The sequence below is a fragment of the Mobula birostris genome, chromosome 4 (assembly GCF_030028105.1).
Source record: "Mobula birostris isolate sMobBir1 chromosome 4, sMobBir1.hap1, whole genome shotgun sequence".
Classification (NCBI taxonomy): domain Eukaryota; kingdom Metazoa; phylum Chordata; class Chondrichthyes; order Myliobatiformes; family Myliobatidae; genus Mobula; species Mobula birostris.
The window spans coordinates 83,284,229-83,306,476 of NC_092373.1; the positions used below are offsets into that span (position 1 = coordinate 83,284,229).

Genomic DNA, 22,248 nt, shown 5'->3' on the forward strand with positions numbered 1-22,248 from the left:
GAATTAAGAAGTTTCATCATGTCCTCTTTGGTTGGCGGTTTACACTACTGACAGATTATTGCCCCTTGATGTCAATTTTTGGTCCACACAAAGGCTTTCCTTCCCTGGCTGCCAGATGAATTGGGCTCTGTTATATCTGCACCTCAGTTCAGTATAAAGTACAGCAGGTCCAAGCTCCATTCAAGTGCTGATGGACTATCCAGACTTCCCTTAACTGTTACAGCTCCAGAAACAACTTCAAAAGAGATTATTTAATTCAAGGAAGTACCTACAGCTCTGATAACTGCAGCATAAGTCCGAAAGTATGCACGTACTGACCCTGTTCTATCTAAAGTGCTAGACATGGTAACTCACAAATGGAAAGTAGAGCCAGCCATAGAATAGAAACTTACCAGGCTCGATGGTCGGAGCTCACAGTCCAAGCAGGATATTTACTATGGGGCTACCATGTTTCATTCCTCCACCATTCAGAAAGCAGGTGCTTGATGAGCTATGTGCAGGACACTGTGACATAGTGCGCATGAAAAAAATAGCACACAGCTACACCTGGTGATCAGGACTGGATAGAACCATCGAAGATAAGGCTAAAGCACGCCCACATTGTCAGTGAGTGTGAAACGTTCCTCAACTTGTTCCCTTGCGTCCATGGGAATGGCCTGAAGAACCAAGGCAGAGGATTCACCTATATTTTGCAGGACCTGTAGAAGACCACATGTTCTTAGTTGTAGTGGATGTACACAGCAAATGGCCCGAAGTTGCCATCATGAACAGCACTACATCTGAAAAATGCATTGAGGAACTACATTCCATCTTTAGCCATTTTGGGCTTCTTCAACAGCTTGTAAGTGACAATGACCCACAATTCCTGTCTGAAGAGCTCAAAGTAATGATGGAAGTAAATGGTATTCATCACATCAAGTCAGCATCAAATCATCCAGTCACCGATGGCCTTGCTGAATGATTCATACAGACAATGAAACAAGACCTCAAGACTTCAGTGGGAAGTGGATCCCTCAACTAGCATCTTAGCACTTTCCTGCTGATATACCGCAACACACCTCATGCCATCACCAAAATGGCTCCCGCCACTGCACTGGTGAAAAGACAGCTTCACGCCCAGCTTGACCTGCTTAGACCCCAAACACAAAACAGATTGTGCTATAAATGAACAGAAACCCCAAGCAAAGTACAGGAGTTTCACAGCAGGAGAGAGAATACTTACCTGGAGCAACATCTCTGGAACAAAGTGGATACCTGCAGCGGTGGTGTCACAAACTGGTCCTGTGTCGTACACAGTGGAAACTAATAACCCCAACATCTGGAGAAGGCATGTTTATTAGATGTTGCCCTCTTTAAAGGCTACTGAAAACCAACACAAACTGACCAATCGAGCTCCAGTTGTAGAAATGGTTCAGGATTCTGAAACAATGACTGCAAAACCTCCGTTAAGATCAAATGACTGAGCTAGCACTCTCCCATCATGTGTGCTTTCTGAGGTGCCCCGTACTGACAGTACAGTACTCAAGCCAAGATCTAAACATACACCACCAAGAGGCAAAATGACTTTGGCATCACCCTCAGGTCGTTGGTACCATCACTGGAACAGGCGGCCTCCAGACAAATTCAACCTCTAGATTAGTGACTAACCCAGAGCACATGTGGGAGAATAATCCCCAGAGTTATGTCTGAGGATGGAGGCAGTCTACCCTCTTTCCCTGGTGTAGAAAACAAAAGCGTTTTGTTGTTGGTTGAATTTGATGTTTATAGTTCACCTGCAGGTCTCTATATGGTAATGAGGAAAAACCTTTAAAATAAGGTGGGGGAAGAGATATGTTACATATTCATGAATATTTTGACAATTATGGGTTGTTGTCGAGCTTCCCAGTGTGTTATGTACTGAACGTAATGTGAGAGGACATTCTGGATAGGTGATTTACAATCAAATACAAACAGCTGCATGTTTGTTCCTGACCTCTCTGTCTCTCATGGCGACCGGAATTCCCAGTACCACAAACATCCACAGTGGCACCTAGCTAGGAATGGCCTTGTACCTGATATTGAATGCATGCTCGGTCTGGCATTGGATGTGTGCTGTACATGGCACTGAATGCTTGCTTTAAATGGCATTGGACTTCCACTACAAAAACTGGCGCCACAGGTAGATAGGGTTGTAATGGCACATTAGCCTTCATAAATCAAAGTACTGAGGAAAGGAGATGGGATGTTATGTTGAAGCTGTTGGTGAGGCCTAATTTGAAGGATTGTGTGGTGTTTTGGTCACCTATCTACAGGAAAGGTGTAAACAAGGTTAAAAGAGCACACAGAAAATTTACAAGGATGTTGCTGGGACTGGAGGACCTGAATCGGTTAGGGCTGTATTCCTTAGAACGTAGGAGATTGATAGGAGATTTGATAATATGCAAAATATGAGGGAAAGAAAATGGATAAATGCAAGTAGGTTTTTTCCACTGAGGTTGGGTGTGACTACAGCTAGAGGTAATGGGTTAACGGTGAAAGGTGACAAGTTTAAGGGAAAGATCTTCACTCAGATGGTTGTGAGAGTGTGGAATGAGCTGGGTTTCAACATTTAGGAGAAGTTTGGATAGATACATGGATGGTAGGGATATGGAGGGCTATGCTCCCTCTGCGGGTCAATGGGAGTAGGCAGTTTAAATGGCTCAGCACAGACTGGATAGGCCAAAGGGCCAGTTTCTGTATTGTACTTTTCTATGACTCTATAACTGATATCATATGCTTGCTGCTCTTGGATTCATGCAATTTCCATACTGGAGCAACAGGTCCACAGCAGTTACCATCTCACTGACTCTTCACTCAACCCTGGAACACCTAGACAGCAAAGATGCAGATGTCAGGATGTTCTTTTTCAACTACAGATCAGCATTCAATACCTTCAAAACTAATCAATAAGCTTCAAAGCCTCCATCAGTTCAGATTGGCATCATCTCCTCCGCAACCTCTATCAGCAGAGGTGCACCCACAAGGCTGTGTGCTTAGCCCCCTGCTCTACTCACTTTACACCTACAACTGAATGGCTAAGCACAGCTCCTATCTCCTTTTCAAGTCTGCTGATGACACCACTGTCATGGGCTGAATTGAAAGTGGTGACAAATCAGCATGCAGGAGGGAGATTGAAAATCTGGTTGAGTGATGCCATAACAAAAACCTCTTACTCAATGTCAGCAAGACCAAGGAGCTGATTATTGACTTCAGGGGGAGGAAACCCAATGTCCATGAGCCAGTCCTCATCAGAGGGTCTGAGGGGGAGAGGGTCAGCAACTTTGAATTCTTTGGTTTTATAATTTCAGAGGACCTGTCCTGGGCCCAGCACGTAAGTGCACTTGGAAAGGAAGCATGGCAGTGCCTCTACTCCCTTAGGAGTTTACAGAGATTCAGCACGACATCTAAGACTTTGACAGACTTCTATAGAAGTGTAGTGAAGAATATATTAACTAGCTACATTACAGCCTGGAATGGAAACACCAATGCCCTTGAATGGAAAATCCTACAAAAAGTAGTGGATACAGCCCACATCCATCACGGGTAAAGCCTTTCCCACCATTGAGCACATCTACATGAAACACTGTCGCAGGAAAGCAGCATCTGCCAGCAGGGACTTCCACCATCCACAACAAATTCTCTTCTTGCAGCTGCCATCAAGAAGAAGGTACAGGAGCCTTAGGATTCACAGCACCAGGTTCAGGAACAGTTACTACACCTCAATCATCAGGCTCTTGAACCAAAGTGGATAGATAGCTTCACTCAACTGCACTTCATCATTTAAATGTTCCCACAACCTATGGACTCACTTTCAAGGGCTCTTCATCTCATGTTTTCAATATTATTTATTAACTTGCGCAGTTTGTTGCCTTTTGCACACTAATTGAACTCCCAATTAGTCTGTGCGAGGAGTGGCGCCCCACACAGACTTCCAATCTGCGCCTTGTAAGGCATGAAAATGCCCGACGCAGGCCTCTCATGGTCTGAGTTGACGTTCCCCCTGAACTCCCAAATTTGGTGTGGTCTTTCAATGATTCCATTATGGTTATTGTTTATTATGGATTTAATGAGTATGTTTGAAAGAAAATGAATCTGAGGGTTGTATATAGTGATATATATGTATTTTGATAATAAAATTTTACTTTGAATTTGAATTTTTACTATATCTATGACTGAATGCTGAATGCAGGTATAAAAACAAACTATATTTTTGTGGGGGTTTTCTGAAATACAGATCATGGCTGATTTGATCTCAGGCTCAATCACACATTTTGAACTGTTTCTCATAATGTGGGACTCCTCGTCGTCCAAAAATCTGTCTCAGCTTTGCCTGTCTCCACAGTTGTCTGGGATAAAAACAGAAACGCTGAAAACACCCAGCAGCTCAAGCAGCATCTGTGGAAAGTGAAGCAGATACCATTCCAGAATAACAGATAAAATTTGAGAGGAATAAACGGTTGGTGTTTGAGGTCAAAACTTTTCGTTAAGACTGGAAAAGAAAGGGGCAGAAGCAGCTTCTTCTCCCTTCCTCTCCTGTCCTGATGAAGGGTCTCAGCCCAAAACATCGACTATTCATTCCTCTCCATAGATGCTGACCGACTTGCTGAGTTACTCTCAAATTTCGTCTGTGTTGCTCTGGACTTCCAGCATCTGCAGAATCTCTTGTTAACAGTTAACATTTCAGGTCCAGAATCATTCATTGATCATTTTCTCAGATTTCCATCATTTGCTGCTTTTGATTTTCATTTATAGAGAATTCCAAAGATTTATAGCATTTGAGAAAAGAAATTCTTCATTTTCCTCATCAATAGGCATTCCCATATCTTGAAACACATCCCTTGTTCTGGACTCATCCATTAAAGAAGCAATTGCTCATTATCTACTTTCCTGAGTCACTTCAGAATCTTTCATATTTCAATTAATTATTCCATACTCCAATGTAAGATCTCATCTTCTTCAATCTTTCTTCACAAGACAACAATTCCAAGTATCAGGTAGTAATCTCCTGGGAAAAAAATACATTCAGTGGCCACTTTATTAGGTACACCTGAACACCTGCTTATTAACACAAACATCTAATCAGCCAATCAGGTGGCAGCAGCTGCACGCATAAAAACATGCAAACACAGGTAAGAGGTTCACTTGGCCGGAATTGAGAAGGGTTCCATGTGACCAGCAGCTGAACATGAGTCAGTTGGTCCCAAGAGATGGGTGAATGCTATTCTGAAGTTAGTTCGAATTGTAGGCCAGACATCTTCTTGTGGTTGGACAACATCTGTTGAGGCTGCAGGGTGTAGGCTTGTGTGCCCACTTCTATGGGTCCTTGCCCATGTTGGGGTTGAAGGAAACTAGGTGGCAGGCATTCTAGCCAAGCAGTCACTTAAAAGTAAGGATGTACAGTAAAAATAGTGGTGCCCTTCCATGAAGGGGAAATGAAAGATATAATTAAACACTGTTTGATCATTCTGGCAACAAAGTTGGGATAAGGAAAAGAAAGGATGGTTTTTATATTAAATTCAGGGGAAAATGGGAACTCGACTGGGAGATGGGTATAAAAGGAGGGAAAAATTAACACTTACACGTTTACATTTTGGACATGGGTTGAATAATTCTTTGTTCAGAATTAATATGCATGATACAGTCATTTGTAGGGAGTGCACATGTCGAGTAATGGTGCATATTGTTTGAATGCAGTTCCTATGATGCGCACAGGAAACATCTAATTGCTAAATTGAGATTTTTGGGACTGACAGTTTAACATTTAAGAACATAAGAAATAGGAGCAGGAGTAGGCCATCTGGCTCTTTGAGCCTACTCCACTATTCAATAAGATCATGGCTGATCTGACCATAGACTCATCTCCATCTGCCTGCCTTTTCCCCATAACCCTTAATTCCCCTATTATGCAAAAATCTATCTAACCTTGGCTTAAATTTATTTACTGGGGTAGCCTCCACTGCTTCATTGGAAAGAGAATTTTACAGATTCACCACTTTTTGGGAAAAGCAGTTCCTCCTCATCTCCGCCCTAAATTTACTTCCCCAAATCTTGAGGCTATGTCCCCTAGTCTTACCAACCTGTGAAAACAACTTTCCTGCTATCCCTTTCATAATTTTATATGTGTCTGTAAGATTTTTTCTCATCCTTCTGAATTCTAGTGAGTACAGTCCCAGGTGGCTCAATCCCTCCTCATAGTCTAACCCCCTCATCTCTGGAATCAATCTGGTGAACCTCCTCCAAAGCCTCTATATCCTTCCTCGAGTAAGGAGATCAGAACTGCACACGGTACTCCGGGTGCAGCCTCAACAGTACCCTATACAGTTGCAGCGTAACCGCCCTGCTCTTAAATTCATTTCCTCTAGCAATCAAAGTCAACATTCCATTTGCCTTCTTGATAGCCTGCTGAACCTGCAGACCAACTTTTTGTGATTCATGCACAAGCACTCCCAAGTCCTTCTGTACAGCAGTATGCTGCAATATTTTACCATTTAAATAATAATCAGATCTTCCATTTTTCTTTCCAAAGTGGATGACCTCACATTTACCAACATTGTACTCCATCTGCCAGACCCTTGCCCACTCACTTAACCTATCTATACTCTCTGTATCCTCGGCACAATTTGCTTTTCCACTCATCAACAAACTTAGATACACTACACTCAGTGCCCTCTTTCAGATCGTTAATGTATACCATGAACAGTTGCAGGCCCAGTACCGATTCCTGCAGCACACCACTCACCACTGACTGCCAACCAGAGAAGCAGCCAGCTCTCTGCTGTCTATGAGTTAACCAATCATCTATCCATGCTAATACATCACCACCAACTCTATGCATCCTTACCTTATGGATAAGTCTTTTATGTGGCACCTTATCAAACACCTTCTGGAAATCCAAGTGAATAACATGAAAAGCTTGTTAAGATATCACTGCCATCTTAGTGTATATAAATGTGTGTTTGACTTTCTGAAAAGCATTAGACTTTTTGAAATTATCTTGGGGTGGTGTGACGAGAATACACATAGATAAGATGTTAGCTGTCCTGTGTGATCAGCAGTTGGTCTGCCACCTGTCTTCAGGAGAGAGATAAGGAACACAATGAAACAGCATCTGGAGATGTGTAATGAAGGGACGGGAGAGAGAGCTGTCTGGAGCGGCTCCCCCCTTTGAACCCTGAACTGTTTGAAGTGATGGACAGGCGATGCCCCAACAGGGGGATAAAAAGGGACAGGTTCGCTAAGGCAGGACACACACGACACTCGAGGTAACGAGACCCTGGAAGCCTCTCACGAGTCGGTGGGAAGTACCGCACCTTAAACGCACAGGGTGGAAAGGTACGATCAGCAGGAACCCGGTGTGTGTCCACCCTCGCTTGGGTGCCGGGTTCACTGCAGAGGATCGACCGCATCTGGAGGAGGGGTCACAGTCGGTGACCTCAGGTGACATCACAAAGGACCCGCCCAAAAGCTGCTTGTGAGCAATATCGCCGGTCTGTGAGTGGAAGCCGTTTCTGAATGATCAGTCGTTCCCGTTCTCTCTCTCCCCCCACGTTGTCCATCGCCATGGCAACGATTACTGCGAACTGAACTACTAAATTGGACTGAACTTTGTGTCACTTTGAAATTGGTTATTTATCCCTAGACAACGATAGAGCTTGATTAATGCTGTTATCTTAATTCTGTGCACATGTGGGTTTATCATTGCTGAACTGTTGCATTTATTATCCTTTCGATTACTGTGTTGCTTGTTTCTTTAATAAAACTTTCTTAGTTCTAGTAATCCAGACTCCAACTGAGTGATCCATTTCTGCTGGTTTGGCAACCCAGTTACGGGGTACGTAACAGTGGCAATTCAGTGGATATGCTTCCTAACTCTTTGCTCCACACTCCAGCTCGGTAACTGGTGGTAATGCACCTTATGGTTGTTTGCCAACCACCATTAAACTTCACAAGATGAAGAAGAAACAGGTTCAGTTGTTGTTCAGACCACACATCAGAATGGGGAAGAAATGTGATCGGAGTGACATTAACATCGGAATGATTGTTGGTGCCAGACGCAGTGGTTTGAGTATCTCAGACACTACTGAAGTCCTGAGATTTTCACAATCTAGTCTCTGGAGTTGACAGAGAAAGGTGTGAAAAACAAAAAGCATTCAGTGAGCAGTGGGCAAAAATGTCTTGTTAATGAGAAAGGTCGGAGGAGAATGGCCAGAATGGCTCAAGCTGACAGGAAGGCAACAGTAACTCAAATAACAACGTATTACAGCAGTGGTGTGCAGAAGATTATCTTTGAATGCATAACACATCAAATGATCAAGTGGATTAGTTACAACAGCAGAAGAACACACAGGGTTCCACTCCTTTACCTAATAAAGAGTCCTGACGAAGGGTCGCGGCCTGAAACGTCAACTGCACCTCTTCCTAGAGATGCTGCCTGGCCTGCTGCGTTCACCAGCAACTTTTACGTGTGTGGCCACTGAATATATATGCTTTCTTAAATAAAGAGGCTATAGCCAAATATAATTCTCTACATGTGGTTTCACTAAAGCCTGAACAGTAGTAACTAAACATTTAAAATCTGATCCACTTACAATAAAGACTGACTTCCAATTTCCTAATTACTCGCCGGCATATACATACTAATTCTCTGTATTTAATGTAAGGGGAACTCTACACTGTCCGTCCCTCTGCATAGTTGATGTGCCGAGGAGAGCTGCTGCCTCTCTGCTTCAGAGACCCAGGTTCAATCCTAACCTCCACTGTGGAGTTTTTACATTCTCCCTGCAACCACATGGGCTCCCTCCTGGTGCTCCGGTTTCCTACTACATCTCGACATGTGGTTGGTAGAACATTGGCCCGTATTAGTTGTCCCTTGTGTCAGAGTGTGTGATAGATTCGGAGGGGTGAATTGATGGAAATGTAGTGGAAAGAAAAATGTGCCTAGTGTAGGATGAACAAATGGGAGCTCAGTGGTTTGCATGAACTTGGTGAGCTGTAGGGTCTGTTTCCATGCAATATGAATTTATGACATTGCAACACAGAATTCATAGACATAGAAAACATAGAAAATAGGTGCAGGAGTAGGCCATTCGGCCCTTCGAGCCTGCACCGCCATTTATTATGATCATGGCTGATCATCCAACTCAGAACCCTGCACCAGCCTTCCTTCCATACCCTCTGATCCCCCTAGCCACAAGGGCCATATCTAACTCCCTCTTAAATATAGCCAATGAACTGGCCTCAACTGTTTCCTGTGGCAGAAAATTCCACAGATTCACCACTCTCTGTGTGAAGAAGTTTTTCCTAAACTCAGTCCTAAAAGGCTTCGCCTTTATCCTCAAACAGTGACCCCTCGTTCTGGACTTCCCCAACATCAGGAACAATCTTCCTGCATCTAGCTTGTCCAATCCCTTTAGGATTTTATACGTTTCAATCAGATCCCCCCTCAATCTTCTAAATTCCAACGAGTACAAGCCTAGTTCATCCAGCCTTTCTTCATATGAAAGTCCTGCCATCCCAGGAATCAATCTGGTGAACCTTCTTTGTACTCCCTCTATGGCAAGGATGTCTTTCCTCAGATTAGGGGACCAAAACTGCACACAATACTCCAGGTGTGGTCTCACCAAGGCCTTGTACAACTGCAGTAGTACCTCCCTGCTCCTGTACTCAAATCCTCTTGCTATAAATGCCAGCATACCATTCGCCTTTTTCACCGCCTGCTGTACCTGCATGCCCACTTTCAATGACTGGCGTATAATGACACCCAGGTCTCGTTGCACCTCCCCGTTTCCTAATCGGCCACCATTCAAATAATAATCTGTTTTCCTATTTTTGCCACCAAAGTGGATAACTTCACATTTATCCACATTAAATTGCATCTGCCATGAATTTGCCCACTCACCCAACCTATCCAAGTCACCCTGCATCCTCTTAGCATCCTCCTCACAGCTAACACTGCCCCCCAGCTTCGTGTCATCCGCAAACTTGGAGATGCTGCATTTAATTCCCTCATCCAAGTCATTAATATATATTGTAAGCAACTAGGGTCCCAGCACTGAGCCTTGCGGTACCCCACTAGTCACTGCCTGCCATTCTGAAAAGGTCCCGTTTATTCCCACTCTTTGCTTCCTGTCTGCTAACCAATTCCCTATCCACATCAATACCTTACCCCCAATACCGTGTGCTTTAAGTTTGCACACTAATCTCCTGTGTGGGACCTTGTCAAAAGCCTTTTGAAAATCCAAATATACCACATCCACAGGTTCTCCCCTATCCACTCTACTAGTTACATCCTCAAAAAATTCTATGAGATTCGTCAGACATGATTTTCCTTTCACAAATCCATGCTGACAGGGATGTTTTCACCACTTTCCAAACGTGCTGTTATCACATCTTTGATAACTGACTCCAGCAGTTTCCCCACCACCGACATTAGGCTAACCAGTCTATAATTCCCCGGTTTCTCTCTCCCTCCTTTTTTAAAAAGTGGGGTTACATTAGCCACCCTCCAATCCTCAGGAACTAGTCCAGAATCTAACCAGTTTTGAAAAATTATCACTAATGCATCCACTATTTCTTGGGCTACTTCCTTAAGCACTCTGGGATGCAGACCATCTGGCCCTGGGGATTTATCTGCCTTTAATCCCTTCAATTTACCTAACACCACTTCCCTTCTAACATGTATTTCGCTCAGTTCCTCCAGCTCACTGGACCCTCTGTCCCCTACTATTTCTGGAAGATTATTTATGTCCTCCTTAGTGAAGACAGAACCAAAGTAATTATTCAATTGGTCTGCCATGTCCTTGCTCCCCATAATCAATTCACCTGTTTCTGTCTGTAGGGGATCTACATTTGTCTTTACCAGTCTTTTCCTTTTTACATATCTATAAAAGCTTTTACAGTCAGTTTTTATGTTCCCTGCCAGTTTTCTCTCATAATCTTTTTTCCCCTTCCTAATTAAGCCCTTTGTCCTCCTCTGCTGAACTCTGAATTTCTCCCAATCCTCAGGTGAGCCACTTCCTCTGGCTAATTTGTATGCTTCTTCTTTGGAATTGATACTATCCTTAATTTCTCCTGTCAGCCACGGGTGCACTACCTTCCTTGATTTATTCTTTTGCCAAACTGGGATGAACAATTGTTGTAGTTCATCCATGCAATCTTTAAATGCTTGCCATTGCATATCCACTGTCAATCCTTTAAGTGTCATTTGCCAGTCTATCTTAGCTAATTCACGTCTCATACCTTCAAAGTTCCCCCTCTTTAAGTTCAGAACCTTTGTTTCTGAATTAACTATGTCACTCTCCATCTTAATGAAGAATTCCACCATATTATGGTCACTCTTACCCAAGGGGCCTCTCACGACAAGATTGCTAATTAACCTTTCCTCATTGCTCAAAACCCAGTCTAGAATAGCCTGCTCTCTAGTTGGTTCCTCGACATGTTGGTTCAAAAAACCATCCCACATACATTCCAAGAAATCCTCTTCCTCAGCACCTTTACCAATTTGGTTCACCTAATCTACATGTAGATTGAAGTCACCCATTATAACTGCTGTTCCTTTATTGCACACATTTCTAATTTCCTGTTTAATAGCATCCCCGACCTCACTACTACTGTTAGGTGGCCTGTACACAACTCCCACCAGCGTTTTCTGCCCCTTAGTGTTATGCAGCTCTACCCATATCGATTCCACATCTTCCCGGCTTATGTCCTTCCTTTCTATTGCGTTAATCTCCTCTTTAACCAGCAACGCCACTCCACCTCCTTTTCTTTCATGTCTATCCCTCCTGAATATTGAATATCCCTGAACATTGATCTCCCATCCTTGGTCACCCTGGAGCCATGTCTCTGTGATCCCAACTATATCATAATCATTAAAAACAATCTGCACTTTCAATTCATCCACCTTGTTACGAATGCTCCTTGCATTGACACACAAAGCATTCAGGCGCTCTTTTACAACTCTCTTAGCCCTTATACAATTATGTTGAAAAGTGGCCCTTTTTGATGCTTGCCCTGGATTTGTCGGCCTGCCACTTTTACTTTTCACCTTACTACTTTTTGCTTCTACCCTCACTTTATACCCCTCTGTCTCTCTGCACTGGTTCCCATCCCTGTGTTGTGAACTAACCTCCTCTCGCCTAGCCTCTTTAATTTGATTCCCACCCCCCAACCATTCTAGTTTAAAGTCACCTCAGTAGCCCTCGCTAATCTCCCTGCCAGGATATTGGTCCCCCTAGAATTCAAGTGTAACCCGTCCTTTTTGTACAGGTCACGCCTGCGCCAAAAGAGGTCCCAATAATCCAAAAACCTGAATCCCTGCCTCCTGCTCCAATCCCTCAGCCACGCATTTATCCTCCACCTCATCGCATTCCTACTCTCACTGTCGTGTCTGGCATAAGCAGTAATCACGAGATTACTACCTTTGCGGTCCTTTTTCTCAACTCCCTTCCTAGCTCCCTATATTCTCCTTTCAGGACCTCTTCTGCGGCCTTTCTCGATTTTTCTTCTTTCTACCAAAGCAGATAAGCTCATGTTTCCTGAAAGAGACACCTGCACTGATTACCTGTAGTACTCAATTAATAGCAGCCTGCCAACTTAGAAATGATACTGTTACATGCTCAAGGAGATCTGTTTTTTTTGTGAGAATGATGTAATGGTCTTTTGGAGGTCACCTGATGTGATTTTCCCGCCGTGAGGTCACGTGATGACATGTGCCCCGTGACTATGTAAGGGTCAACTCAGGTGACGCAGTGGGGTTTTTGAGTTTGTAGATTTCCAGGTAGAATGTGTTGTGCCTCCGTTTCTGTTGCGTGTTTGTTTTTGTGACGCAGTTTCATTTTTGAAATGGAGGGTGCGTTCTCTTATAAGATACAGTATATTTGGACTGGGAATTTGTGGCTGGAAGTGCCAATTCACTTAATTCTGACAGTTGAAGGGAGAGTGAAGAATTCACCAAAGTGAGGGATCGAGAGAAGTCGGCATCGTTTGGCAGTTTAATGAAGAATCGACCTTATTGAGTCTTCGTTGGAGAGAACCTGCATTGAGATAACTCTTGCAATAGCGCAATGAGTTCATGCAAAAAGGTGTTCTCTCTCTAAAGGAATTTAAGGTCAGTTGATTTAAACTGTTTATTTTCAGCATCGGGAATCCTGTGGACAGAACCAGCAGTAAAGGTGCATCTGTGAAGAAATCCTTGTCCAGAGAAGTCTCTCCCAATTGAATGCGTAAAACTGTTGGACTTTCGAAGTTATCGCTTTAAGAAATATATCTGACTGTATCGCTTTAAGAATTGTTTTCGCATTTAACGCTTTAAGAACCAGAGCCGACTGGAGTTGGTGAACGGCTGCGTGCCTGTTTAACCTCCGGTTAAAGTTCTCCTTTGTTTTTTTTTTCCTTATCGTTTATATGTGTTTAATAAATGTTTGGTCGTTTTTATATAACCTGTCTCGATTAATATTCATTGTTGCTGGTTACATAACAATACCAACTCAGATTTCTGTTGGTTACTTAATCCTCTCTTCCCCTCCACATTTTCTCTTTCTTTTTTCTCTCTTTCTTTTTTCTGTTTCCTTTTCTTTCTTCTGCAGGGCTGAGGAAGATTTGCTTCTGGTCCAGTTTTGTGGGTTGTGAGGTGAGGCAAGTATGAGATCCACAAATTCTACCTCAGGAGTTGCTTGACAGATAGACAAGTGAATAGTTTGTGAGGCAATGAGCTCCTTCAACTGCTTACACTCATCTTCTAAGTGCTCTGGACACATGGGCTCCAGGGTCAATGCTATCCCACAAAATACTTCTCCATTTCAGATGTTAGTGAGCTATGACTGCCATTCCTCTGTCCATACAGATATCATCATCGTGTGCTGTGTTGTATGATGTGGGTGATCATGGTCTATCCATAGCCATGATTGCTCCTGGAAAATTTTTCTACAAAAGTGGTTTGCCTATGCCTTCCTCTGGGCAATGTCTTTGCAAGACAGCTGGCTCCAGCCATTATCAATACTCTTCAAAGATTGTTGTCCTGGTGTCAGTGGTCACATAACCAGGACTTGTGATATGCTCCAGCCACTTATATGACCAGCCACCACCTGCTCCCATGGCTTCACGTGCCCCTGATTGGGGGTGGGGGGGGGCAGGGAAAAGCAGGTGCTACACCTTGCCCAAGGGTGACCTGCAGGCTAGCAGAGGAAAGAAGCACCTTTCACCTCCTTTGGTAGAGATCTATCTCCACCCCACAACCCACCATGCAGATATATCGCCTCCAAAACCATGACTTCTTCCTTTAGGTTTACCATATTACCTCCCACCTTATTGGCTGCCATTGGGAAGACATCAACACTACACATTCCCTTTACTCACCCTGCCTATTGGAAAGAACTCCAATATGGCAAAGGGGGTCTCCTTTTCATTAAATCATCTTGACTTTGCCTCATTTTATTGTGATTGTCCTGCTTTTACTTCCAGGGTAATAAATTCCACAGTTTTCCCAACAATGTCCATGTTGCTTTCTTCCGGATATATCAAAATGTCTAAAGTTTGGACTGCAGTCTGAAACTCAAAGTCTGAACTGAGATGAGAACTGGATGCAAGATCAATTCTCACCATAGCAGGCTAGGGAATTTAAACAAACTATTTGGAACACAAAACCTTCAGTAAAAGCTGGGAGTGCTGGTGGTGACCGTGAAGCTACTGCATTATTGATAAGTTTCAGAGAAGGAAGTTGGCTTTCCTTACTATTTCTGGTATATATGTAACTCCAGGCCCACTAGTGTGTCTGACTATTTTGTCTTCTGAAGTTATCACGCAAGCCACTCAGTTAACGAAGTCACAGGTTGTAAATGCCTGTAGATGTCACATCCCATGATAGAATATGGGAAAGATGAATGCATTATATGCCCTTGATGAGCTAGAGTGGTTGGTTCTGAAATGTTTTCCATTTCCCAAATGGGATGTAAAGTTCAAATTACATGATTAAGAATGCTACCAGGTGAGTTCAATTGATGTGTGTCATATTGAAGCATTTAATAATTCATTGTGTGAGTTGCTTGGGGGTGGGGAGTGTCGTTGCTTTGCTGCTGTTTGTGCGTGGGAGGGGGGAGTGGCGGGGCTTTAGGGTTCTAATGTTTTAACTGACTTTCATTCTTTGGGGCGCTCTTCTGTTTTCATGGATGACTGCAAAGAAAAAGAACTTCAGGGTGTATATTGTATACATTTCTCTAATATTAAACGGAATTGTTGAACTACTGAAATGCAAAACAATGTTGTATGAATGCAGGTATTCATGGAAGGTTCTCATGCAGGGGTTCCCAAACTTTTTTGTGCATTGGACCAATGTCATTAAGCAAGGGGTCCATGGACCCTTGTTCTAATGCAGCAGATGTGGGAAGGGAAGTCATACATTATTGGTTGAGCCAACTCAACTCAGCATCTTGAATCCTGGGTCCTGAAACTGTTTAATTGCCCTCTCTTTTCAGAGTGAAAACTTAAAGCACAATGAGGAGGCAAACGAGAAAGCATTGGTCCCACTCCCTCTGGAGGAGGTCCCTTCCACCGATGTGGACTTGTTGGTGCCCACGCATGATGAGAAAGGGCGTCCCATACCAGAGTGGAAGCGGCAAGTCATGGTCCGGAAGCTGCAGGCACGGCTACAGGATGAAGAGGAACAACGGAGGGAGGTAATATGGAGCTGTCAGAGAGACACAGGTGATAACAACACAGAGAGGCAATAAGGATCTGTCAGAGAGACACAGGTGATAACAACACAGAGAGGCAATAAGGATCTGGCAGAAGACACAGGTGATAACAATGGAGAGAGGTAATGTGGAGCAGGTAGAGAAACACAGATGATAACACCAGAGAGAAGCAAAAAGGAGCTGGCAGAGATTGTTTGTCGGACCTCTAATGATGTGTGGATTTCTCTCCAATTTTGTTTCTGTGTCCGGTATGCTTGCAACATTAGTGCGGATTTGCCTGAATTATGCTGAGCCATAATCTTTGAGTATTTTGCCCTGTATCTTGGGGACCTGCAGGACCACTGTACTTTGCTGAGAAGTAAAAACACGCAGATGTTGGACATCTGAAATAAAGCCAAAAATGCTGAAAATACTCTGCCGGTCGGACAGCGTCTGTGGATGAAGAAGTATTGTTTATCATTTCAGGAAAACGACTTTCCATCAGAACCAATGAAAATTCAAAACAGAGGGATGCGGGGAAGGGGGTGGAGTGGAGTGAACAGCTCCTCCAGAGAGATCAGATGTGACTAGCAAACATCTATCCACCCCTCTCAATAAGCATGATTTCCCCAAAGCAGGCAGTCGCTTTGTGTTCCCATTTATCACCCTCAAACAGCTGCCTCCACTTTCACCCTCTCCTGGCTCTACCTTTCTCTTTTATTTAACCTCCCTCCAAATTCCATTCCATACCGGCCCAGCCCAATCCCTCAACACCCCTCCCCCACAGAAACCCCGTTTCCCAATCATCGCTGGCTTCTGTTTCACCACTCCCCTCTCCTCTTTATACTACCTGTTTCCCTTCTCCACCCTCAGTCCCAATGCAAGGTTTTGGCCCCAAAATATCTACAGTTCTCCATCGGATTCTACTCGACCCACTGTGCTCCTCCAGCAGATTGTTTGTTGCTCCAGAGTCCAGTAGCAGTGGTCTCTCCTGTCTCTATTTGTTGTCTCCACTTCTCTGTAACTTGAAACACTGGTGATATCTAACTTTTCCTAGCTCTGATGAAAGGCTGTACACCGTTTCTCTCTATGGAGGCTATCTGACCAAATGAGCATTTTGATCATTTGCTGTGTTTATTTGTTATTGCCCTGTGTTATAGTCAGCACCCTGTAAGGATCACACCAAATTTCAAAAACAGAATCATTCTTTGTTCTAGGATTTATAGTACATTGCCCTGGATCTATATTACAAGGAGACAATGGTAAGTTGATTGAGTTGGGTTAATATCAATGCTGGGAAATTGTTCCCACCTATTTCTTGCTGCAGTGTCAACATGTAATACTTACAGGTTAAACAGCTCACAAATCAAAGGGAAGCTCATTTCTAGATCTAGATAGTACAAAACAATCTCAAACAAAAATAGTTGTGATTACCAAGTTAAGTTCTCATTACTATCTTTCTATTGAACGCATCTATTCTAACTTCCACCAATAACATAAATTTGAGTTGACTTAAGATGCTCAGGTGTGTGAAGAGTTAAACTGATCCATAAGTCAAAATGATTGGAGCTTGGCTCATCATGATTTTTAGACTGACTCAGAATTTTGGGTAGTGGGGGGAGGTAGAGTGGACTGATACTTAAACTAACCCAAAGGTGATGTAGCTCAGGCAAAAGAGAATTAAAGTATATTGGACATTTGGAGTGAGCGTTCACATAGGGAGGGTATAGATCAGAATGTCTCTTGATCTGAGCGTGCTAGGCTGGAGAATGCCGAAAATAATTTGGGATTGTTCCTCTCCGTGCCTTATGGCGCACCGGGTGCCAACCTTGCCATTTCTTTAGCATTTGTCTGTTTTTTATGAGGCCGAGTTGCTAGCTCGACACTCAACCCAGCACAGATGGAAAGCGTGCAAGGAGCTGGCCAGATTCAAACCCAAGACCATTCACCTCGAAGTCCAGTGAAGCTGCCACTACACCACCAGCCAGCATAGCTTTAGGATGGGATAGGATGAATGGGTTAGTGTTATATCATTACCCATGACAGAGGATGGGACAGTGATGTGCCAGCTGAGGTTTCAGGTTACATGTTGTGGCTGTAATGTTTGGGTAAGAGTTCTCTCATTCTATTATTCTGATATCATTCAATTTCAAGTAGAAAATCAGTGAATTTCACCACCATTTGAAGGAGTAAATCATGCAAACTAATAAAATACTGCATATTAGAGAAAGATCCAAACAAAAAAAATAAGTTGTCTAACTTACAAATAAACAATAGAAGCTTTAAAACATTTGCTTTGAAAGTCTGTCTTATCAGTGATTGTGGCAAACTGACTCTCCCTCTCAATTGTTTATTCCATTAAGCACAAAGAAAGAGGTTACCTGCAGACAGAGATATGGAGGTATTCCCAAGAACACAATGCTATTCTGGGCCCATTTGGAGAGCTTCTGACTGAAGATGACCTCATCTACCTGGAGAAGCAGATAGAAAATGTCCAGGTGATGAAGAAGTGCAAGGAATATGAAGGTGAGCTGAACCGTTTGGCAGTTCAGCTGCGAACTATTCTCCCTGCTCCCATAGTCAACATCACCGTCAATACTCAGCTTCTGCATCAGGATTCAGGCAGGGAGGAGAACACACCCTTGCCTGTTTGGTGCAACAGGATATCTGGGATTGTGAGGACTATGTCACTCCTCTTGTCAAACGTAAATGAAAAAGATCGCGCAGATTATGAAAGCAAAGAAATTACTAAAATGCCAAATGTGGAATTGGCAGCTGTTTTCACTCCAAAGTTCGACCAAACATCTTCAAGGAAGAGCAGGAACAAAGTAGAGAAAGAGATCCAGCAGTTTGGCGTGTCTGTACGCACACTTAGGGCCAATTTTGAAAAACAATGTGCGCTGAAAGATAAAACACTGGCCTGCACCAACCGGGATGATACTTCAGAAGAGACGTATTATGATGAGTCTTATCGCAAAGGACCTCAACATAGAGATGAAGCTCAAAATGTCGAAAGAGTTTGTCCTGGTACCACCACTTGTAAAGATGAATCTTGGCAAAAAGACATTACTGGACTTCAAAAAAGTGAGTTGAGTGAAGGACAAGTGCATGAGGTCCAGCAGTCAGCTAGGATGGGGGACACAAGTGGACTGGGAATTAGCTCGAAGGATGATGTGGAGGAAGAGCAGGCTCCCCATTCCCCTGTGACAGAGTCAACCAGTCTGAGGAAAGAAAGAATAGTTGTGCTATTCCTGGGTCACTGGAAAAAGTCAACTTACACCATGTCTTTGAAAATGAAGCTGAAAAATTTGTGTACATCTGCAGTAGAAAATAACAATGAGCCACCAAAAGATGGAGAGATGACTGAAGCAGAGAAGGATGGTGAAAAGCCAGAGCTGAAAACATATCTAGAACCCCAGTCCAACAAGTCCATTCCAAATGAAAAGTTGAGACATTTGTTCTTACAGCAAAAGACCATCACCAAACTCATTAGCAACTGGAGAAAAATCATTTCCCATGTTCCATCCAGACAGATTAGGCGATTAAATCGACAGAAGATCACCTACTCACCTGAGCAGTTTCTCCCTCGTGTCAATGGTGTCCCTGCTGACTATGATAGTCTGACCCTTGATCTTTTCATGTTGGGCTACTTTCACATCCTTGAACTTGACCTGCCTCCAGATGAAAGGAAAATGAGGCATCTTTTATGCTTTGAGGTGTTTGACCATCTGGGGAAATTCAGTTGGGACTTGGTCCGTTCATTCCACAAGGCTGTTATTGAGGAGATTGATGCTGGCAAAAGGGAATGGAAGAATGGATTTGAAGACATTAAGCAAAGATTCTTCAGCAACCCTGAAGAAATGGTAGCCGCGCCCACACAGTCCGAGCCGACTATAAGACCGGTGCCTAAAGTCATTGTGCAAAGTGCCACCCCTGAAGAAGATGAAATACCCACAAGCCATGGCTACTCCTCTGACCTTGAAGCCTTTAGCAATGATGAAATCTGCAAGTACATTGACAGAAGCTTTGCCTTCTGGAAGGACAAGGAAGCAGAGATTTTTGATTTTGAGGAATAGGATCAGATAACTATTCATTTCACTGGTGCATTTAGAATTCCTTTAGTTGGTGGGAGACACACATGGCTGAAGTGGATTCAGGCTTCAAGGAGTTGGAACTTTTGCAATCAAGAAGGAAGAGAACAGATGCTTAATTGTTCATAAAGTCCTTTAACAGCCCAATTAAAGTTAATCCTGACTAGTGCATATATCAGCTCTTCTTAAGTGTTAACAAGCTGTATAAAATCTGTACACTGTCTCAGAGCCTAAAAATAATCACACTTTAAAATGCACAAAACCCAAAGTTCATAATGGCATTATTAAAAAGATCCTAAGTCTGGTTAGCATTTCATATACATTGAACAAATCTGCATTCCCTTATGATATAAAACAAATGAGACCATGGTAATTTTTTAAATACAGTATTTTACAGAGTGATAACCAACTGCACTGCAATGAACAAAAGAATTCTTTCTATATGTATTTTTAGAGGTTCTGCTGATTCAGCATACTAAATTTAACCAACATGTGCTCCTGTGCTCTCAATCAACTCAGGTGCATTGATGTATTTGGCTGGAATTTTGGCCCTGAACTCTAGTTCAGTTACAGACCATAATGAGGAAGTACCACTTTGTTGGTTGTGCTGTGTTTGATTGAGCAAGTAAGTGGAGACTGTTTCTGTCTGCTCGGGTACGTGCATGAGATTCAGAGCCTTATTTAAAGAATATGGAATTTTAACAACCAGCATCCTTCCTTCAGCTAATAACACAAAAAAAAATGCCAGTTATTTATAGGTCCTTCAAAAGATGTAAAGTTCCATGATTTAAAATCTGAAAATGCTGGAAAAACTCGGCAGGTCAGGCAGCATCTGTGGACAGAGAAACAGTTAATGTTTCAGGCTCTTTATCATCCTTTATTGATTCTTGTTCAGAGCATCTGGAGAATACTTTGATTTATCAGCAGCAGAGAGTGCTGATCCTATGATAATCATACATCAGTAGAAGCAAATAATTAATCTTCAAGCTTCTTCATAATAACCCTGCCATTGAAGGGAGAGGAGTAGAAGTTAGAGAAGCATAACGATTAGAGTTGGCAGCACTCCCAGATAGCCCTGGAGTGTCCAGCAATTAAAGCAGTAAGTGTACAGATGAGAAATAATTAACAAAGAACCTGAGGAACAAATAGGTGGAGTGTTTCTTTATGCAGCATTTTATCATGGTCTGTGTTATCCTCATGAAAGAGAAGATCAATGTAGTATCAAAGTAGAAATTATAGAGTAAACCATTCCTAGGATTATTTGGATAGCTTTTTCACAGAGCTGGCAAGGACAAAATGGTTTGAATGATTTCCTTCTGTGATATATGCCATGGTCATTCTTGGATTAAAGCCTTACTACATTTGACGTGAAAATGGTGAGTGTTTAGGAAACTTGATTATCTATTGAGGCTCAGAGATTCCAGTGTCACTCTTGATACTCTTTACTTTATGAGTACATAAAAAAAGAATTAAAATAAACTTCAGCTATCTGATGTCATCAGTTTGAATGAAAATATCAATGAAAGGATGATTAGCCTTAATTTGCTCTGACAAATAATCTTGATCTTCTACCTGAAGCATTCACTTTGGGAGGAAGATTTTGGAAAGGTGCAAAAATAACAGGGTTGTTATCATGGGTGACTTTAACTTCCCTAATATTGATTGGCACCTGATTAGTTCCAAGGTTTTAGATGGGGCAGAGTTTGTTAAGTGTGTCCAGGATGGATTCCTGTCACAGTATGTGGACAGGCCGACTAGGGGGAATGCCATACTAGATCTAGTACTAGGTAATGAACCGGGTCAGGTCACAGATCTCTCAGTGGGTGAGCATCTGGGGGACAGTGACCACCGCTCCCTGGCCTTTAGCATTATCATGGAAAAGGATAGAATCAGACAGGACAGGAAAATTTTTAATTGGGGAAGGGTAAATTATGAGGCTATGAGGCTAAAACTTGCGGGTGTGAATTGGGATGATGTTTTTGCAGGGGAGTGTACTATGGACATGTGGTCGATGTTTAGAGATCTCTTGCAGGATGTTAGGGATAAATTTGTCCCAGTGAGGAAGATAAAGAATGGTAGGGTGAAGGAACCATGGGTGACAAGTGAGGTGGAAAATCTAGTCAGGTGGAAGAAGGCAGCATATATGAGGTTTAGGAAGCAAGGATCAGATGGGTCTATTGGAAAATATAGGGAAGCAAGAAAGGAGCTTAAGAAGGGGCTGAGAAGAGCAAGAAGGGGGCATGAGAAGGCCCTGGCGAGTAGGGTAAAGGAAAACCCCAAGGCATTCTTCAATTATGTGAAGAAAAAAAAGATGATAGGAATGAAGGTAGGACCAATTAGAGATAAAGGTGGGAAGATGTGCCTGGAGGCTGTGGAAGTGAGCGTGGGCCTCAATGAATACTTCTCTTCGGTATTCACCAATGAGAGGGAACTTGATGATGGTGAGGACAATATGAGTGAGGTTGATGTTC

The 22,248-nt window shown here is 42.9% G+C and overlaps 1 protein-coding gene across 1 annotated transcript in view; it reads left to right on the forward strand.

The window, feature by feature from the left end:
• espnla (espin like a) overlaps window positions 1-19,762 on the forward strand; it is a 110,927-nt gene extending 91,165 nt beyond the window's left edge. Inside the window, exons 7-8 of the mRNA XM_072256970.1 lie at window positions 15,489-15,689; window positions 18,050-19,762. Of these exons, the coding sequence (XP_072113071.1) occupies window positions 15,489-15,689; window positions 18,050-19,762 (1,914 nt within the window). The remainder of the gene's footprint in view (window positions 1-15,488; window positions 15,690-18,049) is intronic.
• The last annotated feature ends 2,486 nt before the right edge of the window (window positions 19,763-22,248 follow it).